Consider the following 17,609-nt stretch of genomic DNA (forward strand, 5'->3'; position numbering starts at 1 on the left):
ATGTGATTTTCCCCTGCAGATCATTTTTAACGGACTTAAAATTGACACGAAGCTGATCCGCTTCACGGCTGCTACATTGCAAGTATATGGGACGAATTCTTACTGTGACCTGAGCGTAGCCTTGTCACGGTAAGATTATTCTTTCTAGGTTTATACACTCACCAATCAGCCCTCTTTAGGCTGTCCACCTGCGCCCCGAACTGGAGTAATATCTGGACGCATTCCAGTTGACTCGCTTGAGCGGCCTCGTGTAAGGGTCGCTTGCCGTCAAGGTTGGATTTTTCCACATCGGCACCGGAGAGTAACAGGTGCTCCACGAGAGCCGCATGGCCACATCTTGCAGCAATGTGCAGGGCAGTGTCTCCTGATTTTTCGTACGACGTATTCAGCGGAATTTCTGGGTTTTTAAAGTAATCTAAGTCACCATGTTGAGCTGCTTTGAAAAGATCATCTGTCATAACAGAGTGTGGTATGATTCTTGAGAAAGGAACTATGCAAGTATTGACCAAGTTCGCACCAATTAATCTTTCAAATATTATCGGAAATAAAAATAGGTCGGTTTGATGAAAAACCGAGCACTGTAGCTACCATTTTCCCGGTTTGTCATCCAACTGAAGAACAGGGGCGTACAAGGCGTTGCATTTCCCCCACTCGGAGCAATGAAGACAAAATAATTTCAATTCAAGTTAGAATATTAATTTTTGACTTGTATGCATTGTGTTCATTACTAATTTCACGATGGAAGTCAATATTGTGCTTTCATTCTATAAACACGACAGATATTGGTTTCAAATTAAGCTGCACAACGTTTTTTGCCTATATCTTGGATCATTCACTGTTTTTAATTGCAAAATTAAGTATGAATGGGTCCTGACTCCATCCTTAAAGTACTTATATTTAAAGAATAAGTTTATTCTGATTTTGATTATTGATTTATTAAAATGGAGTCTAGACCCATAATGGGTCAAATTTGTGATTTTCACCAAAAACCGTTTACTTTATTAATTATTGTCAAAGAGTTAAATTTATTCACTCGTATTCTAATGTGTCAACGTAGCTCACTGTGATAGGCGGAGGCACGTAGTCCATCCTTATTCATGGATAGGGTGTTCGAATCGTATAGACGGCGTTTCATTTTTAATTCATTTGCCTTTAATTAAGTAAAACGTGTTTTACTTTTCTATTGATTATCAGAAAAATATCAAATACCATTTACATAATGACAACAATTACGTAATGTTCATGTTCTGTAATACAATGTTGGATAAAAATAGCGCTAGCACAGATATAAAATCATGCTGTAATGATTAGAAAGCATCAAATAAAACAAAGGAGATAAGTACCAAGTACATGTACATGTATTACCGTATATTATTTATTTTTCAGAGAATACAGTTCTATATTAAACGAGTACATGTAGTGATGCACAGTTTCAAATGTAAAGATTTTTTTATACGTTCATATGCCATTTCAAAATCCTGGGAACGGGGGGATTTGTCATGCCTTGTACGCTCCTGTCCTTTGAGAATTTGTACCTACATATTATAGGTTGCACACCAACTAATTTTTACTATATATTCTTACCAAAATTACGCAACTTTAGATACGGGTAGCGAGTTTAAAACAAACTTCTGGGAAAATTCTTCTTTGCAACTTTTTTTTGGTGCGAGAAAAGGTGGGGGCAGGCCCCCCTGCCCCCCCCCCCCCCCCACTACGTGCCTGCTCTTTTGGAATTAAGTGGACAGAATGTAGGCTATGCTTGTCCACCTCTCGAAAAAAAAAATAATTATAACCCTGTGCTTCGTTTGTCTGCTAAAACAAATGGTACATAGAGAAGATGAATAATATTGAATATTAATTGAACGATTACTATCTTATAATGGAGCCCTGCTCCAACATCAGAATCACCGACCCTGTAGCCATAACTTGGTAGAAGCCTCCTCATTTATCATCAGCATGTGCTTGTTTATCCACTGATTGCCCAACAGTTGACAAAGAAGATTTTGTTAAAAAAAAATATGAATTGTAAAATTTTTACCCCAAAACATTATGGCCCCTGGGGATGGTAGTCATGAATTGCACAATTTATGCTCCATTATAAAATATATTGTATAAACTACAAAAAGAATATATAATTATACGATTTATTAAGTAAAAGAATTCAATCACATTTTTATAAATATTGTGCCCCGAGAGGTTTTAACCACATTTAATGTCTGCCTATAGTAGCATGTCAGGATGCATGCTGTTTAATCAGCACATGAAAGATTAACGATCTAATATATATATATAAAGACTAACTGACGAAATAACTTATGAGTGAGCATTAATTCACAATCTATTTAGAATTAGATCCTTCACGCTCCTGTCAAATACGGTTGCGGGAAGGATATAATTTTAATTAGATTGCAGGCACGTAGCATCGTTATTGAAAGTGTGTGTTTGTGTGTGTTGGGGGGAGGGGGGGGGGGGCAGCAGACTCATCCAAAAAAAAGGGGGGGGGGGGTAAAAAAAAAAGGGGGGGGGATGTTACCAAAATCCTGAAAATCCTAATACGTTGGGGGGGGTTATACTTTTCACTTAAATCTTTATTTTCAATTTAATTTTTACAGGGTCACAGAAAAGTGGGGGGCCAACTCCATGTAAATTCAATTTTTTGAATGTAAAAAGAAAAATCTTTGCTGCGTGAAAAAGTGGCTGCCCCCCCCCCCCCCCCCCCCCCGATGCTACGTGCCTGCTATTGATCATACTTAGCTGTTTCCTGCATCCCCTCTACCCCACCCCCACCCCCGATGCTACGTTCCTGGGTTGGAGCATTCATAACTAACGTTATATGTTGCAACATTTACTGGTACATGTATATATTGCAAGACTCAGATTGACAAAAAAATGTCGCAAAATAAACTAAATTCTTGGTTTGTCTATTTGAAAAATCCATAATTTGATAGTACATTACGGATTCTTAAAGATATAATTGCAGGTAATCGGATAAAACCTATCTATGCTTCAATTATTTACATGATTTATTACTTGTATTTAATCAGGGGCGAAACATCTCAGAGCACGCGTGTAACGAGGGCGAAACCACCCAGTTCCTCTTATATAGAGACAGAGGACCAGTCAACAGACAGACAGAACGTGATGAAGTCGGAGAAAAACTAGGTCTGGAAGAAGAGATATAGAGACCTACACATCAGGGAGTTTAATTTTAAATACCAACTCATAAGACTGGAGTCACAAAAGTGTTCTTCCGATCACACACATATTATAACATCAATTCTGAAATGTCAAACGTTATGTCGAAGTTCATAAGCCAGACTTCATGTCTGTCGGCTAGTACATGTTTATCATGATACTCATTAACCTTTTTCAATTTAACTAAGATGAATTAGATTATCTTTACTGTCCTTTAACAATTAACTATATGTAGTACAAAGTATCATGCGCGGATCCGGGGGGGGGGGGGGTACGAGGGATATTTTTTGGCAGCGCTTAATGCTTGTTTCATACAGGAGGTTTTTTAATGTGTATAGAAAATAGACCTCCTGTCTAAAACAGGCGCATGTGGATATTTTCGGTAATTTCACTATGTATAACTAAGAAATGAAAAAAAAACCGAAAAGAGGGGATGTTTCGGACCCCACCCCACCCCCACCCCGATCAGCGCATGATGTATTGAATCTCGTTTTGGGGTTACCCGGAAGTTTTATTTAAACCAATCACGTGATTTTTACAGGCTGACAGGGAGAACCATCAACAAGGAAGTGTAAACAAAGGGTAAACATTAAAGATATGTCGCCATTTTGAGTTAAAGGCCTTTATAAAGGTGTGTATAGTTCGTTAAATGCGTTTAATTTGTTTCCATTGAGTATAAATGTTCTATATCAATGAATATTGCTGAAATGTATCAGCTTACTTTAATTGAAAATTAATGAAGAAAATATGAACAGATTTTTTGTTTGAATAACAAAAATGGACAAAAACAGCAACCTGTAGCATTTTTTAGGTCACCTGAGTCACTCAGGTGACCAATTGCAGTTGGTCTTCATTCGTCATCATGACTGTGTGTGTCGACTGTCATGCCTGCATGACACTGCATGTCTGCATTAAATTAACAATAAATTAACAAATTTTAAAAATCTTTTCTACACCGATACATACATGTATGAAGGAAATGCATGGTTATGATGTATACATAACACCCTCTACCAAAATTTTGAAATTCATTGACCCTGGGTCAGGGGTTCAGACTCTAGGCTGGGGCGAAAATGACCATATAATAAAAATGTATTACATCTTAGAAAATCTTCCTCTTTATATAATCTCATACATGTATATATAAATGGTATATTAATTTTGTTAAAACTAAATTGTGAAATTCTTGACACCTGGTCAGAAGTGTGGGTCCTAGAAAGGGGCCAATATATAGCCATATAGTGAAAATGTATTAAATCTTAGAAAATATTCTTCTTTATACTAGCTCCAACACATATGGGGAAAAAACTAAATGCATGGTTACTCATGAACTCCTTTGCCTAAATTGTGAAGCTCATGGCCCCTGGGTCAGAAGTTCAACCCGTAGGTGGGGGGAGGAGGCGGCAATATGGCCATATAGAGTTAATGCATATTGTGTTTTAAATTCTTCTTCTCTACTCTCACACATCTGTATGAAAAACTGACTTAGTAATTATAATTAAAATTATAAATTTCATGTCCCCTGGAGTATGGGTTTTGACTGTAGGGCCTAAGTGGATGTTTAGTGTAAAAGCATATATAATGTTTAAAAATTATTTTCTCTACTCCCACTCACCTGTAAGGAAAACTGAGTATAGAATTTTTTTAGACCAGGAAGTCCACTATGAAAATCATAAATTTCATGTCCCCCGAGGTAGGGGTTCTGACTCTAGAGCAGGGCCAAAATAGTCATATAGTGTTCAAGCATTTAAATGTTTAAGAAAATAGTCTTCTTTTAGACTTTACTTCTGCTGATACTGAATTATCATAAAGAAGGAAAAAAGCCATCTATCATTTTTTTTTTTAATTTCATGTCTCCAAGTGAAGGGATTTGAATCTAGGGCGGGGCCAAAACTCTCATTTAGTGTATAGGGTAGAGGTTCTTAATGCAGGGTGTGGCCAAAATGGTCAATTAGTGTTAATATATATAATGTTTAAAAAAACATCTGCTGACACAAAATAAAAACTGACTGCATATTCAGAAAAAAAACTTAAAGCTGTCATCTTTAATGATATATTATGTCACCTACATATACATGTAAGGCAAGGGTTATGGCTGAGGTGGGGTTATAAATTTGTCTTATTATGTTCTCCTTCGTTTCACTCATCCGAACATAAAGTATTTCTATTCTAAGTATTTTATAAATAACAACAACACAGGTGTTAGAGTGAGTGAGCTATCAACCAGTTTATTCGCCGTAATATACAATCAGCATGCGACTTTAATAGCGATGAACTGGAATTATGCCCAATAATTGTATATTTCCAAATATATCTACAAAATACAATGTAAATTTCATATATAAATACATATCAAGAATACTTCATCATATCCACATGTACCTATAAACAAAAACAAAAAAATCGTGTTCGAAAGGGTTGATTGCTCTTCGATGACCTGTCTTTACCTGATCGGTTCTATATATATACTACAACCAAACAACTACTTGTATAACTGCGCTAAAAGAAGTAGTCCGTAAAAAATACAACTTACAGAAATTTATTTATTTTATTCTGCTCAGGAATTTCTATGAAAAAAATAAGCGAATTCCCATTTTTAAAAAAGAGAAAGAATGAAGCTTCTATCAAAGTTAACTTAAGACATTATAAAACCATTTGGAAAGAGTTCAGTTTATCTGTGAAAACATATGCACGTAAAACATATCCTGAAAGTTTACAAATATGGGGAAATTATTTAATATCAGAATCTTGCATCTTTTCAATATCAGGTCATGCACTCTATTATAATTGTAAGTTTTTCGCAAAAGTTATAGGTTTCATTGTCCTTTTTGAAAGATTTCAGGCAGGGAGGTGGTCTGTACAATATTATAAATTTTCTACTCCAGAATTAAACTTCACTAAATACATATATGAGACTTAAACGAGTTTGTATGCGGTACTCATGCAGGTGACCGTCAAGGCCTATTGGCTTCTTGTTTATTAAAATAAAATCTGAACTGTAAAGGAATGGAATATTTATAAGTAACTTATAAAAATTCTATTTAAAAATTTATACAAAAATATATATTTTTTTAAATATGCTACTATTTAGAATTAATATAATGAAATATGGTAACAAAATTTACAACAATTAAAGTAAAAAAAAAAAAATGCAAACAAATATATGTGTACAATATATTTTAATAGTAAAGATTGTTTGAATTTGTTTGATGCAGTAGTAAGTTTTAAAAGCAATTATCTATTATGAGATTTTTATGAAGACAAAATTAATGCACTTTTTAGAACTCATATTCATATATTTACATTTTCCAGTGTCTTTGCCTGTGATAAAACTACGTATCAATTTTGTACTATATAACCCATAATACAAATGACGCCAAATCGAGGCGCCAGCAGGGTTTGCTTATTCATATTCAAATATATAATCGTATGATGGCTTAAAATTATATAAATATAAGTAATGAGGAATCATTCTTTGAATATTATGAGATGATAATTTCGTTCGGGGTGTGATCAAATCTATCATAAAGCCCTTTGGGCTTTATTGGATTTGATCACGCCCCGACCGAAATTATCACCTCATAATACTCAAAGAATGATTCCTTATTCCTTATATAAATCTGTCTTTCAATAATGAAGTTGAGTTTCAAAAGAGATTCAGTGCTTCAGATTTATAAAGTTTAAATAAAAGGGTAATGTATTTTGTCCTTAAACAATTGTGTTATTATTTGAAGCAAGATGATAGAAACATTTCTGTTAAGACTTTTTCTGATCTCATCTCACTTATTACATGTAAGTTTTATTGTATATATCATTAAACCAAATTTTGTTTTATTTTTCAGAACATGAATAAAAGTGTCTGACCATGGACCCTGAGTACAACCTTCAGGATGTGTTACGGTGTCATCTCTGTGAGACCCCGGGCCCCCCTATGTACTGTGTCATTTGTAACAAATATCTGTGTAAAGCCTGTGAGGGGGACCATATATCTGATCAATCCAAAGAACACAAAGTGGTACCATTTAAAAAGAGGAGATATACTCCAAAGTGTCAAAAACATCCCTCAGAAATATGTGAACATTACTGTGAACAATGTGACATTCCTATTTGTACAACATGTCTTTCCTCTGAAGAACACAATGGCCATCAATTTATTGAAATAACTAAAACCATGGACAAGAAGAAAGAAATAATTCAAAAAGATTTACAACAACTAGAGAAATCCATTTATCTTAAATACCAAGAGATTGCATCCATTAACCAAGTCCAAAAATCTGCTCTGAATGAAAACTCCCAGAAATTAACAACAGAAATCGACAAACATGGAGAAGACTTGCACAGAGAAATTAACACCATTATCAGAAACATGAAATCTAACGTGGAGGAAATGGACACCAAACACCTGGCTGTCTTAGACAAACAGGAAGATGAAATCAAACACACCATTTCTGAAATCACACAGACCATTACTGAACTAAAGACGTTACTGGACTCCAATGATGTCAGCCGTGTCTCTGCCTACAAATCCAGGAATGATGAATTCAGAAGATTGCCTCCTAAACTCACAGTGTCCTTACCAAGTTTTACCCCTCAGAAGATCAACAAAGAACAGCTTTATCAACAGTTTGGTTCTCTGTCAGCATCATCTATCAAAACAGAAGAACATGGCTACACCATGGAATCACCCGGTGCTGAGTCCTCTCCCCCGGACAGACCGCTCATTGATGTACCACGGATCATCACACAGATAGACACCGAGTATGAACGATTATACAGTGTGTCCTGTCTGAGTGATGAGGAGGTGTGGACGCGTGGTAATAACAACATCATGAGACTCTACAACCTCCGTGGGGAACTAGTGAAGTCAGTTCAAACCAAGTCAGGGGACAATCCACATGACATAGTAGTGACAAGGAGTGGGGATCTAGTTTATACTGATGCCTATGATAGAACTGTGAACATAGTGAAGAATACACAGATACAGACAGTGATCAGACTACAGGGGTGGAGACCTTGCGGTGTCTGTAGTACCTCCTCTGGTGACCTCCTGGTTGTCATGGTCAGTGATGATGATAAACAAACAAAAGCTGTGTGTTACTCTGGCTCCACAGAGAAACAAAGTATTCAGTACGACGACAAAGGACAACCTCTCTATTCATCTTCTAGCATTAAATACATCAGTGAGAACAGGAACCTAGATATCTGTGTGTCAGACAATAGAGCCCGTGCAGTAGTGGTGGTCAATCAGGCCGGGAAACTCCGGTTTACCTACACTGGTCCTCCCTCTACTACCATGGGATCATTCTATCCATACGGCATCACAACAGACAGCCAGGGTCGCATCCTGACAGCAGACAGTACCTATAAAAACCAGCGTATCCACATCCTGGATCAGGACGGACAGTTCCTCCGCTACATTGACAACTGTCAATTTCGTGGTCCATGGGGTTTATGTGTGGACACCAGAGACAACCTCTTTGTGGCTGAGTACCACACAGGTACAGTGAAGAAAATACAATATGTCTAGAACATTACACAGCAGTTTATATGTATGACTATATATTATACTTGTTTGTGTATAACAGTTAATTATCTGTATTATATAATTGGTTTATGTTAATAGATAAACACCTTCATATATTCTTTACATAGCAACAATACTATTGTTTAGTTTCTCTATGTAAATCGTAACAAACTCATTGTTTTTGTGCAGTGATTATGTATATATAAATTATGCTTGTCATTAAAAGTTGAAAAGAATACAATCAAACATTCTGTTTGATGAACATTAAGAATGAGAACAAGTGAATGTGAAAAAAAACCCATTTAATTTATGTCATTCTGTTGGATGAGTATATCATTGTGTATAATAAATGATATGTATATAATTATGTGATCTTGTTTTAATTATTTTTATTATCTAATCAAAGGGATTTTGTTGTTTTATTACAAATTAAATATTTGCGTTAAATATAAAAAAATAAATTGGATTTTCAGATTTAATTGGATAGAGCAAAATGTCTGAATGTTTGTATTATCAGTTGGAAATTTTAAACTCTGTAACATTTAATTCTAAGACTATTTTGAAGCAATGCTGATTGCTGCATCTGAGATGAAAAAAACATCCTCTTTGTCAATGGCCAGGTCCCATCAAAGAAGTGAGCAATCTTCTCAGGTTATGGATAGATGATTTATTTTAGCCATACCCTGTAAGCAGGTTGCCCATTGTTATAGCATGACCCCTGTATAGTTCCAGTTCAAAAGGTTGATGGGTCACTAGTTTATATGTCAGTAAGTGTTCTGTCAAACTATTGTATTTTAAGACTTTAGTCATCGATGTTAGTAAACATTATGAAGATTAAACATGCTGACAAGTGGATGAGGTCAAAGGTCACAAGAAGCATAGGCGTGGGAACCGGGGGGGGGGGGGGGCCTCAATATTTTTGAGGATTAGTCTAGCCCCCCTCCCCCCCCCCCCCCACTTTCAATTTGCTTCCGACGCCAGTGAGAAGTAAGACGAAGGGTTAATAAAATAGCACAATTACTCTTCATTTCAGTGTAAAATGCTTACGCGGATCCAGAATTTTTTTCCAGAGGAGGTCCGAGTCATATTTTCGGCAAATTTACTATATAAGTAAGAAAATTGAGTTTTTCAGGGGGTACCGACCCTCCCTCTATATCCGCGCATGAAAAAATACAGAAATGTTAAAATTCACCGTTTAATGCAAATAAAAAAAACCCAGAGTCAATGTTTCAAAATTTACGAACTTATTTATTTTTTCTACAAAGGTTCAAATGTGCTGCAAATAACATTTCTGATGTATACAGGGTAACTGCAACAGGGATTTGAATGACTTGCGTTATTTTTTCAATCAAAATGAGCCTATACCAACGTATGGGCGGAGATTATAGAATAGTTGGCAATGAGGTACTAGATAGGATTTTGGCGCAAACAGTGTCAATATGTTTGGAGTACTAAGTTAAAAGACTACAAAAGTCGATGTTTTGCTAGATAATAGAATTCTGATAGAAATGTAAGATATGGTATCAGGCACGTAGCATCGCTTTTCCAAGTTGAAGGGGACCAAGACTTGAAAAAAAACCCCAGAAAACTCCGCTAATTTTAATCCGTAGGGTTCGGGGGGGGGGGGGGGGGATAAGGGCTTTATTACAGGATGTAACTACGACCTTCTTGAACTGTTATAATGCTTTTTAATATAATTTCTATATTTTCTTACAGTGATAGAAAAGTAGAGACACAAGTTTATTTTTTGAATTATATAAGTAACTCTAAGTTATATGTCAGTAGGCAAAATAAGTTTACCCCCCCCCCCCTTCCCGTAGCTACGTGTCTGATTTTATTTTTCCAGTTTCATATCTGCGTTTATCGTTCCTTTTCTTAGTGTTTCTGTGCTACATTTGTCTTATGCTAATAAATTCAAGATGTTGTTATAAAAGACATTTTGGCTAAAATGTTTGATCGGACATAAAAAGTAATATTTGATACAATAATCGCTATTAACCGTAGTATATCAATTTCACTCCTCATTTCCTTATTCTCTTATAAATTTTTTACATACTTCCAAAAAAGTGGGGGGGGGGGGGGGCAACTCCATCATTATTCAAATTTTTATATGTGAATTTTTAAAAAATCCTTGCTGCGAGAAAAAGTGGGGGGGGGGGGGGCAGCCCCCCCCCCCCCCCCCCCCCCCCCCCCCGATGCTACGTGCCTGATTTTTATTTCAACAAAACAAAAAACCAAAGTGCTCTGATTAATCAATTTGATAAAACTTTTATTAAAATGTATATAATAGGAGTTATCTCTCTTTGATCAGTCATGCAAATTATATTTACGTTTAAGTGATATAAACTCGCATATACTTAAATGTAATCTACAATAAAAGGATGAAAAAATCAACAAGAGCTTCAATAAATGAAAAGTTGTACAAAACTTTATATGATAAATGCAAACCATGTCCACATCTTTCCTCGTTTAATAATTTTAGACAAATATCAGACATTTGCTGGGTAAATTGACTCGAAATACCCCACGTGTTAGACCCTGGGAATCTTTTCCAAACTGCCACCCCTCCTCCAAGTACGGAAAAAAATCATTTAAAAATTAACTTAGTTTATTTCCGAAAGCTGCCTTTTTTGGATCTGAATTCGATATTCGACAAATCCAGCATTCAAAAAAGTATTCAACAATTTTAATAGTCTGCAGGGATATTGAGATGACACGTGCGCCCTATATATGCCAGGATATGCTTTCCTTAACTGCATCCACAAAATATACGAGAGTCAATTCAAAAATAAACGTAGACAATGTTGCTGTCTGTTTTATATTTTCCACGACAGGCATGCTCAACACCTTAGTTTATGCAAAAAACATTTATTATATTGTTATCCAAGCAGAATATTTTGTCGCAACGATGCACGATGAAGTCTAAAACATGACGTCAAGACACACACAGTTTGCCATAATACACCTATGTACCTAATATATATACATGTATTACCCTAGGTATATTGCATTAGCTGATCTAGAGGAGAGGGGAGGGGGTTCCGGGATTTGAACCCCTCTTTCTCTGGGACATATGATTTTTTGGGAGTTGATTTGTAATCAACTCTCCTATGCAGTCACTCGGACAAACCGAAAGTGAAACAGTGTTTGGACCTCAGCATAAATCATTGCTCCTGACAAGACTTAGTTCTTGAAAATAATTGATGAATTAGATGTAATGTATGCTAAAGCATTGTTTTTCAAGGAAACTTATTGACAAATACCTTAAAAATAGTCAGATTTTAAATGGTACGAACAATTTAAATATTTTTGTAGTCGTATGTATTCCTACGCCAGAGTTCAATATAGTCTCGTTCAACTCGACGCTCGGCTGTTTCCGTAAACCCTTGTCGGAGATTTACGGTGTCAGCTTTATTGCTTGGATCCATACAATTTTCGAGAAATATTTCTACCACTGATACATAGTTTGATTGAATTAATTTTATCTTTAAATATTATTTAACATGATTCATATGGAGGTTTCTCGACATTCTAGTCGAAAAAATTCATACAATAAAAATATGCATAATTCAAATTAGAAACTACGTATACATGTACTTGTCATGCAAAATAACATATCAATGATTTTAAAATAAATAAACATCGACAAAATCAACTCCCGTCAGTTCTTCAGTACTTTGTTTCTTCTTAAATTTTGATGCTTACCTAAAGATGGTTTTTTCTACCTTAAATATCTAATTACTACCACTATCTTCAAAAAGATCGTTTAATGCAATTGTAAATTAAACGCACTTAATTGATTTTCGAAAAAATAAGAGGCGAGGTTTTTAGTAACTTTTCGCCATGCAGTTACTGCAATTTTAAAAAGGGGCGCACATGGTGGGTTTCTCCTCTTACTCAAGCAGCCATTCCCGGCGTTTTCTGCACTGAAAAGAATTGTTTTTAGACTCCAAGACAAATGTTATGCCTCCCATACAAACAAAGAAAAACGCCATGGCCAGTTCCACCAAGGCAAGAGCAAAGACCACCAGAAGTGTCAAGCAATTGAGTAGACGTAGAGGAAGGACCCTAGCTGCCGTCCGTCACACCTCAGTGTAGTCCACGACTGGTACCTTGTTCTTGGAATGAGCGTCCACATTTTTGGCGGAAGCTGATGCAACCCAAGGGGCAATGGCCAATTAAGGATCCGGAGTTGCAAATTAATAAGGATAGTTCAGCGCGTCGAGGTAATGGCTTTGGAATACATGAATCTACACCACCTGAGAATGCTTCCACACAAGAAGATTTTTAAAGATTTTTCTCTAAAAATTCTTATGAAAAAAAACACCAAACGCCCCCCCCCCCCCTTGTAGCCCCATCCTACTCCCGGTGAACATAATTAAACTGGAATCTACACCACCCGAGAATGCTTCCACACAAGATTGTAAGTTGTAAACATTGTAAATTGTGTTAACATATATATAGGCCTACTGTAAAGGGAATATAACATATTAAATTCAAGTGTACGTGGCTTAAATGGTAAGTTGACGAACTGAAATCAACATTTTGGAAAATTAGAGGAAATTGACTTTCTATAATCTCTAATAGATTAGTACATGTATATCGGATCTTGAATTTTATTGCCATTGGAATTTTACACCATCAACATTACCAAAGATTTAGAGCATACTGGATGGTTACCCGAATTACATGCAATTACATGTATAAACAATAAGATTTAGCAATAAGATGTAGCATGAATGTGGACATTGTATACACACATTGTATTCATTTTATTTTTACAATAGTTTATACCGATAGCAATAAAAACTTCAAATGGTTCAACTGTCTCCATTAGTATATCATAATCTCTCTCTCTCTCTCTCTCTCTCTCTCTCTCTCTCTCTCTCTCTCTCCAAACTTGCGTATATATACTTTTATAATAACCTGAAACAAATTAGAAGCATAAACAAATAAATATAGAAGAATGTACATCAGTTATTTACATTATTATATATTTTTTTTGTAAATACTGGGTAAGCACCTTATAAGGCAATCTGAAATATACAGGCTGTTATATTTTTGGTTAAAACATTTCAATGAATTTATTTTCACTTTAATGTAGTCATAATTGATTTTAATTTTTTTTTCTTGGTTTTGTTCAATTCAAACAAACTAAATTGCAACATCTACGTAACTATTTTAAATTAGATTTCCGACTATAGCCATACTGTAGCCTCACTGTAATCCTCCCAAACTTTTAAACTTTCAAATCTAGATTTGTACATCAATTTCCTGATTATTGCTTAGAAACTATTTTTAGCTACGTTTCAACACGAAACTCCACCCAACCCCCTTAAACATTTTCACGGACATGATTTACAACAGAAAGTAATGGATTTTTCAGGGAGGGGGCTGATCCAAAATCTTACAAAGAATAAATTTTTAAGCTAAAAAAAATATTCTTCATTTAAGATACCATTCCGTGGAGGGAATGCGCAGTATCAACCTTTAATTCTAATATCAATTCTCCATATCACTATGTTGTATCCTCCTAAAAATATGATATTGTGGGGGTGGGGGGGTGTGGGTGATGTCTCACGAAAAATATATATCCTTTGCGAAAAAAAGTTGATGGAGGATAACAGCCCACCCTCAGCCCCCTGATGCTTAGATACATTGTATCCTGCCAACAGTATTTATACCAGGTACATGTATGCTGAAATTATCATGAACCTACATGTACAGCAATTAATAAATTATACGTGCATGTTACGAAAGAGATACAAATAGGTAGATATAGCAGATTCAGAAAAAATATGAATCCTTTATTTATTCTTTCATACATATACATTTCATCTCTCATGTATTGTACATATTAAGAACAGTTCGGCAGATTGTATTTATAGTTGCAGAGTTTCAGCTTCCGGTCCCATCCGGTGTTTCCCTGGCACTGTTTTTGTGTCGCCCTCCCAAACGAACACACGTAGTAATTCTGGCAGTTCTTGGGTCGGGGAACTCCCCGAAAGTGGAAGGGCAGGAAAAAGATTTGGAATCTATAGAATGAAAAATAACCGTGTAAACGATTTTAGACTTGTGAAGTGATATGATGAGTAAATTAAAATCATTAGATATTTTTTATTTTCGAAATATGTATTTTTAACCTCAAAAAGGATAATCAGTTATATTATTTCAGATTACACGTAATTTAAAATGTTCAAATTTAAACTTCTTTTATACATGACTTTAGAAAGTAATATATGATTTCAAAAACTTTACATTTTCCATGGGGAGAGGTCTGAAGATGCAGATATATAAAGGGAGTGTTTCTGATGGATTAACTCCCACCCATGCATGACACCCTCCCCCCCCCCCCCCCCCCCCAAACCAACCCTGGAAAAAATTCATGATTCGCGCAGGAATGCGGCTATACTCTGTCCCGAGTTTTTGCTTCCATTTGATATTTCGATAATAGTAAATACCTTTGTGCTCAAACTACGTTCATCCATTAATATGAAAAATGTCCAGATTATCTGTTTTGAAACGCCCCATCTACCGCTTCAGGTTTCAATACACATCTCAAAATAGAGTGTCTACGGGGATTTTGCTTTGCATCAGCCATTAAGAAGCCCGGATGATAACGTTGCAAAATTGCGCGAGGTGTTCCGAATACTTCCGAATGGAGAAAAGATGTAAACATTTCTCATTATAAATCTCCGTAAGAAATTTGTTTTCGTTCCTGTGAAATTTTATGAATTAAAAGGGATAATTTGTCAATGGGGATATTACAATGTATATCTTGGATATTTCCATTTCATTGATTTCAACCGTACTTCTTTCATAGGTAATTATTACTTTATTAAAAATCATCAAAAATTGATGGAAGCAATAACTTGAGACAGACTTTAGCCATATAGGAAAACATATGTCGTTTAAAATGTCTATAAAAACCTTTGGTGTCGTCTTGGAGTGTACAGTTGACAGTGGCCGCGTCTACACACGAGGAGTTGGCCTGACTCCAGGCCGTGCCGTACACACACGTCATGTTCAGCAGGTACCCGTGGACACACACCTGGTACATGGTACAATCGCTAGGGTGCGGGCTGAAGCTCCCGTGGCTGCAACCTTTGGTTAGAAGGCGTTTAATCTTGATGTTGCAATAAATCATTATGTCGTAATTTGCGTTTTGGTGAAAACAAAATTATAAATTGTTATATATTTGTTGGTGGTAAATCAAATGTTGTAATTTACGTGAAAATGTTTATTTTCTTTCCTACTTATAATTAATATAAATTGTTTTGTTAAATAGATCGACATGCGCATGGTCTGAACTTCTTGCTGGTGTAATGAAGATAAAACACCAATTATTTCGAAATTTCATTTATCCTGGTAATCTAATCGCATATAGAATCAATAGATAATATTGTAGACTAAGTATTAAACTTTATTTTCTTTGACTGATATATTGCTAATACATGCTGAATTTAAAAGAAAATATAACAGAAATGTTTCAAAGTTTTATACTAAAGACTGCCTTGCTAGAAATGTTTCGTTTTCTGAATATATATACGTATCCAATGCAAGTATTGCGGTTATACTTCGGTTTATTCACAACAACATGCATGTAATATTTCCTTGATGACCTCTACCATACCTTTTGTTTGTCCTTCCACAGAGCAGATTAAGCCAATGGCAAGGACACACGCTACCAGCACAAACTTCATCTCTCCGTCACTGAACATCATACTCAATTTGTATCAAATCTAAACTCACGCGGGGTTTTTATACTGAGGGTGTTCGATTAGCAATTCACGCGTAACACGTGTTTATCAAAATTTTATGTAAACTATCAGTGTGAGGAATATATGACTTAGAAATTTTACAATTGTACAACATATAAACCTAAGTATGTGTAAATACAGTTCTTTAGATTCGAGCACCTCAATAAATTAGTGCATATCATTGGTAGATGTTTGAACAGCTATGGACGTCAATAAATTGGTACATATCACTGACAGGTGCTTCCGTGTAAACAGTGTGGATGTGCACAGATGTAGATATACTGTTCTGATGACATCATAAACTGTATTTGACAATTTATCCCTGTTGGTAATATATTCATATACCATAAATTCTGCTAAATGTGTATATAAATATAATCTTCACTCGTCAATGTTTGATTACAAAATGATTACAATTGGTAAAAAATGCACGACTTTATCATTTGTTAATTTTTTACTTTACATGTAGTTTTGGATATTTATCACTTTAATATCGCAAAAGTAGAGATAATAAACAGAAAAAAATGTACTAAACACCAATGATAATCAGCTAAATTATCCAGTTTATCAAAATGTCATACATTCTATCAGTATTTTCCAGGTAGCAAAACACTTGAAGTCTGATGAAAACAACTGTAGAAAGCCAGGCACCTACAAACAATGTAACTCAGTATGATGTATATATCGAGGGCGCAATGATGGTACGTATATTAATTTTAATGATTCAGTGTGATGAGTATATAATTAATGTTTTCAATGTGTTTGTGTTTATATTGATCATGCAGGGTAAATCAGGGTTAGCTGATATCTATCTGGGTCCGAGTGTGATAGATCTCATTGGGGGGGGGGGGGGGGGTGGGGGGGGTCCCGACGGTTATCTACGTTTGCTTAAAGAGGGGGGGGGGGGGGGTTCAAGGCATGTTTGGTACTTTTTACTATGGAGACATATTTTTTTCTAGTGGAGCTCTGATTTAGTCCCCTATAGAAATGCACACGTGTTTGTTGTTTGTTTAATTCATAGATGCAGGCACCTGTCTATCTTCCATACATGTATAACAAATCAACCAAGATTGATTGCATTGATTCCATTTTTTTTTTTTTTTGTGTTCATAAATTCCAGATTTTAATGG

General features: G+C 35.5%; 1 protein-coding gene and 2 pseudogenes across 1 annotated transcript; 1 reads left to right on the plus strand and 2 right to left on the minus strand.

Annotated features, from left to right (window-relative positions):
* LOC128159813 (ankyrin repeat domain-containing protein 16-like) overlaps positions 1-515 on the minus strand; it is a 6,986-nt pseudogene extending 6,471 nt beyond the window's left edge.
* A 2,967-nt stretch (positions 516-3,482) lies between these two features.
* Positions 3,483-9,074, plus strand: LOC128159791 (E3 ubiquitin-protein ligase TRIM71-like). Its single transcript, XM_052822991.1, has 2 exons — positions 3,483-3,826; positions 7,038-9,074. Exon 2 carries the CDS (start codon positions 7,061-7,063, stop codon positions 8,720-8,722), a length of 1,662 nt encoding a protein of 553 aa, XP_052678951.1. The 5' UTR covers positions 3,483-3,826; positions 7,038-7,060; the 3' UTR covers positions 8,723-9,074.
* A 5,422-nt stretch (positions 9,075-14,496) lies between these two features.
* Positions 14,497-16,510, minus strand: LOC128159809 (peritrophin-1-like; annotated as a pseudogene).
* Positions 16,511-17,609: the final 1,099 nt, after the last annotated feature.

This window comes from Crassostrea angulata, chromosome 8 (genome assembly GCF_025612915.1).
Source record: "Crassostrea angulata isolate pt1a10 chromosome 8, ASM2561291v2, whole genome shotgun sequence".
NCBI classification, from domain to species: domain Eukaryota; kingdom Metazoa; phylum Mollusca; class Bivalvia; order Ostreida; family Ostreidae; genus Magallana; species Magallana angulata.

Bases quoted from the DNA above. Each gene is read 5' to 3' on its own strand.
- LOC128159791 (XM_052822991.1), top strand. From the start codon at position 7,061: ATGGACCCTGAGTACAACCTTCAGGATGTGTTACGGTGTCATCTCTGT.